The sequence below is a fragment of the Hydra vulgaris genome, chromosome 03 (assembly GCF_038396675.1).
Source record: "Hydra vulgaris chromosome 03, alternate assembly HydraT2T_AEP".
NCBI classification, from domain to species: domain Eukaryota; kingdom Metazoa; phylum Cnidaria; class Hydrozoa; order Anthoathecata; family Hydridae; genus Hydra; species Hydra vulgaris.
The window spans coordinates 47,070,001-47,080,000 of record NC_088922.1 but is presented as its reverse complement, the minus strand read 5'-3'; the positions used below and the strand labels follow the sequence as shown (position 1 = coordinate 47,080,000).

Sequence of the window (10,000 nt, the reverse complement as noted above, 5' to 3'; positions counted from 1 at the left end):
ACAACAAAAAAAAGTTTTAAGACCGTTTGCTACTTATTGCTCATAATACTATAGCTGAGCTATTCAGTATATAAAACAGTAATACAAAAAAAAAAAAAAAAAAAGATTTCAACTGAATTTTAAATTGAAAGTCTTTGAGAATTCAAATGTTTATAAACGAGAGATTGAAGCAGATGCTTTTTAAAATATATTTTGTTACTCTAATTATGAGTTAAATATAAAGACAAACCTTGAAATCAACATAAGTTATATTTGAAAGTTAAAAAATAAAACATTCTTTTTAAAGAACATAAAATTTTATCAAAGAAGGCTATTACGTCGACAATGCTGTGTTGCACTTTAATAATACCTCTGGTAATAATTGAGTTGCCTATATTTTTACTATATATGGCCTTAAAGAAACACAACTCAAGTATTACCGGAGGTATTTTTTTTGTTCGTTCAATAAATTTCAATAAATTTATACAATAAGATAGGTATAAAAGGCATAAAAATAAAAACAAAAAAAAGATCGCCGAGACTTGCAGAAGACCTTCAGGTTTTATTATCGAGAACCGCTCGTGAATAATAAGTACGTTAAATTAACATGAAATATAAAACAAAAAACAAAAGCATGTTGTAGTAATAATTAGCGAGAACATAAATTTCGTAAAAATATATAAATAAAATTGGTATAAAGAAATTCTTGATACTTTTATATACAAATACAAAAATATTTTAAAGAGTACTGTTTTCATATACACATAAGATGTGGATAAGACATACTATTGTATATTACCTTATGTAAGAAGCTTCATATTCATTTTTAGAGCACTTTATTATTATAAATACCTGTCTCCGAAGGAGAAAATAATTTCTTTTAGTTTTTTCTTGAATGAAAGATAATTCCATTCATGGGAAAATTTGAAGCGCAAGATAGCATATTTATTGGAATCAGCTTCTTTAAGACCTTCATACAGCTTGAGAAACATTACTGCTAGTCAACCGTAGAACAATTATAACCCTCATTAAAAGATAGCAGAAAAGGTTAGATCATAAAAATAGCACAACTATTGAAGTATTTGTTTAAAAGACATTTTTACAAGCTTTGTTAAGTAGCAATATTTAGTCTACACCTACCCAATTATAAGGATTTTATTAAAATACTATCTGTAGTATTTACTCAACCAAAAGCCATAAGGTTACTTTATCATTTTACTACATAGCAAGACTGTATTAAGGGCGGCGCCAGCTGGACCGCGGCACGAGGCGTCAAACTTAGGAAGGGGCAAAATTGATCTAAATATTATTGAAAAAGTAATTACTTGAAAATATTTTTATGGCGTCTCTTTACGGATCATGCAGATAAAAAAATTATTTTAAATTGCACCTCCATTCACTAACTTCAACTTAAACAATCTTTTTTAAAATACAGAAGAGAGCTTTTTAGCGCCAATATAGGTGATAAATTTTTACAAATTTATGTTTTCCTAACGGGGAACATTCAATACTACTTTTATTTATATTTGTTATACTTCGAGATTATATGAACAGTCCCATATCAGACAGTAACGTTAAAATATTTTTACAAAATTGTTATAAAGAAAATTGTTAGAAAAAAGAAGGAAAAAACAAACTGCATAATCATCACCTTTTAAACATTCAAAAACATAGTTAATAATTTGTCAAATCAAAAACAGTTAATAATTTGTCAAATCAAAAACATAGTTAATAATTTGTCAAATCAAAAACATAGTTAATAATTTGTCAAATCAAAAACATAGTTAATAATTTGTCAAATCAAAAACATAGTTAATAATTTGTCAAATCAAAAACATAGTTAATAATTTGTCAAATCAAAGACTTAATAACGAATTGCACCAAAATAATATCTGGCGCTCCATATAAAAAGAAAAGAAAACAGCGCCAAGAAAGTGATGAAGAAACTTTTTAAAGAAGTGATTTAAAAAAAACTCTACTGTAGGAAAACAAACTATTTCATATGATATTAATGTTAAAGTTTATGAAAATTAATAAAAAATGTTTTCTTAAACAGCTCAAACTAGTTACTTAAGTTCAGATCATTATTTGGAACTAAATGAATTGGAGATTTTCTTCAGCCAAAAGAAAAATTGTACACAATTGATTCAAAGACAAGAGAAGGTTGAAATTTTCAGCAATCTGATATAGCTGAAATGGATGGAAATGAGCTTCGTTCAGAAGTATCAGGTTTTCCTTGGATCTCAAAAATAAAAACACAGAAGTCCAACAACATTGCTACAAGTAAGTCAAAATCAGATGCTTCTTGATTTAACATGGGCCAGAGCAAAAATAAATAAAACAACAGAATGCAATACTCTATCACAAAATGGTATAAAAATAATAATTCAACAACAATGGTGATTATATTTGTTAGCTATTGGTTGCTGTGCAGCAAAGAAATTAAACTATTTATTTGTTTTTGATATTTTCAATAAAAAAAAGCAACATTTCTTAGAAATTTTAATAGTATTTTGGATGTGAAAAAAAACTAGACCCAAGAATTCCTGAACATGAAAATAGCAAAGAACGCCTAAGGTACTACTCTCACTGGAAAACTTTCAAAAAAGCCTTGAAGAAAGAAAGACCATAGTTATCTGTAGAAAGTTATCAATGAAGAGATAAAAAAGTACCTTTTGAATAAGACATTTTGAAAGTGATTGTTGATTCAATTTTGTTCTGTGCAAAGAGCAATACCCCCTCCGAAGCACAACAAAAAGTACCGGTAAGCAAAACAGTGGATTTTTCTGAACTTGATTTAGTTGATACGCCTATATTATAGTGGCTGAACACATTAAATCTGTTCAATGTAAAGAAAAGTAAAACGCTCTTGATTAAAACGATTGAGTTTCACAGGCAGAAAGTCAGAAATGGTTATTGTCAAACAACAAAGAAGCTATATGCTACTCTGTTCCATGAGACTACTCTAAAGGTGCCTCCAACCAGGAGAAGATAACCTAAATAATCAGTTATATCCACACCAATTTAAAACCTGTTCAATTAAAGAAAACCTTATGGACTTAAGTGAATCTGATCAAAAATATGAGAATGTATTGCTACAGAGACAGCTAAAAAATGAAAGAAAGATCTCTAAAGATTTTCAACAATAGAGCCAATACATCTGGAAATCGGCATCCAAATTAGCATCCAATTTTTTTCTGGATTCAACAAATTTTCTTCATGAGCTGCTTACACTTTAAAACTTGTTGGTGTCAATGCTGCAAGGGTTTTTCCTTGTCATTTGTGTGTATTTGTTTGTCAATAAGAAGAAAATTTACAATTGTAACTTATAAAAAAAGCATTTACATGACTGCGGCTAGAAAAAAATAAGCTTACTTTTATCACCAAGCCCTCATAATCACATTTTTGGAGAAATTTAAACCACTTTGTATACTTTTCAAGTTCTACAAAATATGAGAAACTGATGAAAACACAAACATTTGTGGAACAGTGCCACAAGTACATATGCCAAAAAAACAAACAAAATCACACCATTGCAGAAAAAAATTAAAGAACTTCTTTAAGTTTTGAAATCCATTATCCACAACCCCATAAAAAATATACTCACAGTTTGCAATTCAAAAAAATCTTATTATTCAAATCAATTTTAGCTTTTTGATTTTTTTGGATTTCATGTGTTAAAATCATTCTTTAAACCAAGAAACCAAATGCTTTAGTATAAAACGTTTCAATTGAAATTGCAGCAGAAAAAAAAAGGTTTCCTTTCAGAATTTGAGTGTTGGGGTGACGAAAATTATTAGGAATGCCTCAGAAACAACAAATCAAAATTGAATTGAAGGGATTTTGAATCAGAAGGAAGGCAAAGCAAATAAAGTAGCAAACTCTGAAGGCAAAGCAAATAAAGTAGCAAAGCTGAAAGCAACTTTTACCTTCTCACAGCAGAAATAGAGTTCATATTTTAAACAAATTAAATGGAGGCTTGAGGTTATGCTATCACTATCCCCCTATTAGACTTCCTACGAGGGTATTTACTCTCCGTATTCAACTGTAGGTAGTAGGGCAAGCAAAGGAAAATAAGGACGGTGGTAGAAAAAGTAATTTCCTCTGCGTGCCCAAGTTGCAAAATTGATCGGTACAGCTTTAGAGTTAATTTTTGTTAGCACTTGTTATATAATCCAACTTTAGTCATTCTATTTGAAACCATTTCAAAAAAGAAAATTTTGAATCATTTGCTGTCTATGTTAAGTAAATGATAACTGCTAAAATATTGACTCAAAATATAAATCTTTTTTGTGGTTATCTGATAAGTGGTTTAAAAGATTTTTCTAAAATTTAGAACACAAATAAAATTTAATACACAGTTCCAAGAATATATGTTTTTATCCAATTTTGATGTGAAATATATACTTGAAAAATATTGACTTTCGGAACTAAAATGGGGCTGTCACTCAAATTCTCTAAGGGAAATGTTGATTATATATTATTATTTTACGAATTCATCCAACCACTATAACCCTAACCCACACTGTATTTAGAAATATAAATAAACAAACAAACAACTACAAAAAAATATAGACCAAGTTACAACAACATTATGTTAAACAATTATTTCTTTGTTAAAACCTGCTTATATTCTTTCAATTAGATATTTTGATTAGATATATCTTTAAATTAGATATTTTGTACAAACGACCAGATTGTGGAGGATTAAAAGTTATACATATAACTTTAGATTTAAGCAACTAGCTCTCATCACTTATTATATGCCAAAAAAATTTTATTAGTTTAATTAAATGCATTCCGATCCAACAAAGTTTGCTATAAAAACACGCATATGTATTCCATTTCTAATGTTTAACAAAATCTCGTTGCTTTTTTTTTGGTTTTTAGAATAATATCAAATACTTTTTTTTTCATAACTATTTGTATCTAAATTAATATGAATAAAATGATAATACATCTTTGTTCCAGGAACTGTTCAACCACCTAAATAACCATTTCTTCTAAATGAGTTTGATTTTATTCAACTTCCTTTATTGAAAATAAGTTAAAACAAATGCGAATTACTTTTAGTTTTCATCAAAATTACATAAAATTGTATGAAAAATCTGCCTATTAGTTATTTATTTTGGATTTTCTTGGCAAGCCACTCCTTTACTAGTTCCACCAATACCATCAAAAAAGAAATTACCATGACTGGCAGCTGATAATCAACATTCATTCAGCATTTAAATGAAAATTACTTCTGAGATGAACATTGATAAAGTTTATAAATTTCTAAATTATGCCACACAGCTATCAATAATTTGTTCTAAAAAGATGCAATAGGTAGATTTTCTGTGATATGTTTAGTTATATATACTTGATTCTTAAAAACAAACCTTGTGTCATAATCAACATCATCTGAAACAAATCTAAACAGTTTTTGTTTGAGAAATTTATCCTCTTTAAAGTAATTTACAATTGTATAACCCTCTCTCAACTCTATAACTTCGAAGCACGAACCTTAAAGTTAGAATAGTGGCTTTTAATGTAATAAGGCTTTTGATTTTTAACTTGTATTAACTCAGACACTTTAAAGTAGTCTGATACCTCCTTTCGTTTCCATAATTCAAGTGCAAGTGTTAACATTTGCACCATATAGCGATAAGAGTCAGTCACAGTAAATTTCTTCTTGATTTTATAAATTAATTATCTAGACCTGTCTTAAGAATATTGTTAGAAATCCTACTTTTTGTTTCTGAAAGTAAATAAGCTTAATCATTATTATACTCTACAAAACCATTTTTGAAGCTTTGCAATTATGTGTTATTAAATTTTTATTTTGCTGCAGGTGTTTTGTTGTGGCTTTAAACACATTTCCCTTTGACTAGTGAAATCTTAAGCAATTTTAACGGAGGTATCAAACTTAACTCTTTTTTCATTGTTTCATTTGCATTACTACTGGAAACTAAAAACAATAATTGTTTCTAATGCTATTTTGTAGCATTCCCAGGTAACACAAAACGTTCACAAACGTTCAACGAGCATTCAAGAACGTTCTATGAACGTTTAAGGAACGTGCTCAAACGTTTGCAAAGTTCGTCGAACGTACTTGAACATTTTGTGTTAGCTGGGTTTGCTTCAGAACTGAAAAAAAAACTATTTACAACTTTCTACTTTTTCTTGTCTAAAAAACCACCTAACAATATAAAAAAAAATTATAAAGTTTTTATATATCATAATGTTAAGTTATCAATAATATCTATAATTATCTTTCTATCTATATCTATCTATCTATCTATCTATCTATTCATCTATCTATCTATCTATCTTTTTATTTATCTATCTATATATTCATATATATATATATATATATATATATATATATATATATATATATATATATATATATATATATATATATATATATATATATATATATATATATACATACTTATATATACTTTAGTAATAAAGAGAAAAGAGTTCGGTTTAAGAAAGATTAAAATAATAAATTTAACAAAAAACACAACAGAAAAGAGAAAAAAGTTAGATAAATAAAAACTCAGAGTTTTATTTATAAATAATAACTTGAAAAAAAGCATAAGATTTATGAGCAATATTCTTCATCCGCATAGATATATTTGCACATTCTTATGAGAGAAAAGTCAGGAACTTTTTGGTGTTATTTTGAATATATCAGTTGGTAAGCAACTATCTTTTTTAATTGTATAATAAAAATTTTACATATTTACTAATTTTTATCATTTTTCATGGCATGAGTGATAATAGGGAAACTAAGTAGCATTAAATAACTTCTCATTATTTACCAACTTACTTTTAATGGCTAATGATACCTTTTTAGCTTCAAATAACAGTACTTACCATAACTGTAACTTACCTATTTTTTCAGTAGTATGAACTGTAATGGCATCTCCTTTCAATTCACAACCCAAGGGTTCAAGAAAGGCACTTGCAATATTTGGATTAGATCAAGCTATTTCGCCTAAAGATGCAGTGATCACTGGTGCCCGCCTTCCAACCAGACGTCAAGTACTCCGTTGCATGGTGTACCACTCAAATGCTCCAAATATAATCACTAGTATAAACCGTTATCAATGCGAAGCAGCAAGACTTGTATTGAACAAATTAGTGGTAACTTATGGCAAAGCAAATATTCCAATGACTTCAGAACTCAAAGCTAGTGATCGCATCATACAAATGCTTAAGGAAAATGATAAACTCAGGGCGATAGCAAAGAAACGCAGGTCAAATGCATCAGTTGTAAGCAGGTTAAATGCTATGGAAGCTTCACTATATGAAACTTTTCCGCTCCACTCCATGAAAACTAACAGAACTGGAATTTTAGGATCAAAAGATAGCATATTAAATAAAAATATTCAACAAAGAGAAGCAAAGAGCAAATGAAGAAGGAGAAGAAACAGTAACTCGAAGCCTATTAGGTATTAGCGATGAAGGTGAATGTGACATAAATTTTGAGACTCTGGAGACAAGTAAAAAACGCCATTACCGTTCCTCACACACTAGAACATCTGCATTTATTCCTCATGATATATTAAAATGTCCCAGACTTGTTGTTTAGCAACACGCTTGAATATGTCAGCAGCTCAACAAGCAACATTTACAGTAGCTTTGAGTGAAAAGTCACAATGCAACAGATCTAATGTGTCTACTCCTTATGCAACTGCAGACAGATCCCGGAGAAATGTTGTTCAGCAATTTATAGAAGACTATAAAGAACAATAGGTTGCACCAGACTTGACAACTCTTCATTGGGACTCAAAATTGATGACTTCTTTAACTGATAAGAACGCGTCTGAAGAACGGCTTTGTGCAGTGGTTGGAAATACAATAAATTTGAAATAACTTGGCGTTCCATTATATCCATCTGGCAAAGAAAGCTCAGGCAACAAAATAGCTAATATAAAACTTGATCTTTTAAATTTCTAGCATTGTAAAGAGTCAATTGTCAACATGACATTTGACACAACCGCCTCAAACACAGGCTACGTTTCTGCAGCATGTGTAACTATCCAACAAAGACTTGGTAAAGCCTTGCTATGGTCTGGCTGTCGCCATCATATTAGGGAAGTTGTGCTTTCACAAGCATTTGAAAATCTTAAAACTGAGACTTCCAGATCACTTGATGTAGTTCATTTTTTAAAATTCTGAAAGAACTTTTGTCTTATAGGCAAAACAATTAGGGAATCGTTTGTGACATGCTTTGACTCGACAAAGTCTTACAGTCAAGAAGCAAAAACTTTTCTTTACTCATGCAGCTCTGAAGTCCTGAGCGCTGCTCAAGCTGAGCTTAAACTGAGACAAAATGATTAAAATGAAATTATTTATCTATGAACACTCATGTTAGACACAGAAGATACAGAAGGTAGTATTATCACCTTAAACAGACCGGGTCCATTACACAAGACAAGATGGATGGCCAAACTAATCTATTCTATCAAAATATGTCTGTTGCAACAGCATAATAACGATCTTTCTCGAGGGAGTATTACAGCCATCCACTAAGTGCAAAAAATATCTGATTTTGTTGTATTTGTGACACATGTCTATAGTACATGGTGGATGACGTGCTCATCAGCTGCAGATGCTCCTTGGAACAATCTTAAGCTCTTTTGCAAACTTTTGAAATATGAAGCAGTAAATGCTAATATTGTAAAGAGTGCCATACCTACATTTCAGCGCCATTTGTGGTATTTAAATGCAGAAATGGTGCCTCTGGCTCTATTTAGCCATTTTACACCATGTGCACATGTGCAGAGAAGCGTTTGCTGGCCGACCGGTTTCTTGAAATTCAACCAGCCGTACCTGTTACATCCCCAAGAGGAGGATTTGGGACAGGTTTTAAAAAGCCACAGTTTCCTTCTAAAGAAGCTATCACATTATTAACTAAACTGGCAGATTTTGTTCTATTAGATTCATGGTTTACGTTTTACGCACTAAAACAGCAGCCAAGCTTTTTAAATGATGACGTTTCTTGCTGACCTGAATCTGGAGCATATCAAGCTTCAAGCACTAATATTCAAGCAATAAATGTCATTTATGTCTGTGCAGAAAGAGAGATTAAGCTTATCAGCGACGTTTTAATAGCTGACAAGAATAAAGCAGAGCACAAAAATAAATTGCAAGCGGTTGAAAAGGATTGTCAAAGGAAACCAGATTTTAGAAAATCAAGCTAAAGTTTATATAAGCAACTAAACATGCACAGTAAACTATTACTACTGTATTTTTAACTTTACTGACAATATTTAAGGACTAATTAACTTAATAAAACTTAATAATATAATGCTTTGCAGCTGTTTTTCTTGTTATAATTGTCGTGAAATACATTATTAGCTATGCTAATCTATATACAAAACTATGTATCAATGCAGGACCCCTTAAAAATTGACTTAGAAAACTGAAATTTCACACAAAAGTTTAAAACAATATTTGGAGAAAAACTAATTTAGGTCCACTCAAAATTTTAAATGTTTACAAAAACATGGGGTGTTTGATGCACTCTAATATATAAGTGTATATATATATATATATATATATATATATATATAGATATATATATGTATATATATATATATATATATATATATATATATATATATATATATATATATATATTTATATATATATATATATATACATTTATATATATATATATATATATATAATTATTTATATATATATATACATATATATATATATATATATATATATATATATATATATATATATACACACACATACATATATATATATATATATATATATATATATATATATATATATATATATATATATATATATATATATATATATATATATATGTATATATATATAGAAACATGCTTATAATTTTATAAGGTATTTTGAAAATCTTTTTTAGCTCTAGCTACTGTTAAAGGGGAAAATTTGGAAAATGCGCAAAGAAAATATGTTAATAGGAAGACCGAAAAAAATGATACTGCACTTCACATTGCTGCTCGGGCTGGTTACATAGATA

General features: G+C 29.2%; 1 protein-coding gene across 18 annotated transcripts in view; it reads left to right on the top strand.

Moving 5' to 3' along the window:
* The window catches only part of LOC136078211 (transient receptor potential cation channel subfamily A member 1-like), a 200,470-nt gene that overhangs the window by 78,648 nt on the left and 111,822 nt on the right, over positions 1–10,000 (top strand). For all 18 annotated transcript variants that reach the window (XM_065793442.1, XM_065793447.1, XM_065793448.1 and 15 more), the window contains one exon: positions 9,884–10,000. This exon is cut by the window's right edge and continues 172 nt beyond it. In XM_065793442.1, the coding sequence (XP_065649514.1) occupies positions 9,884–10,000 (117 nt within the window). The remainder of the gene's footprint in view (positions 1–9,883) is intronic.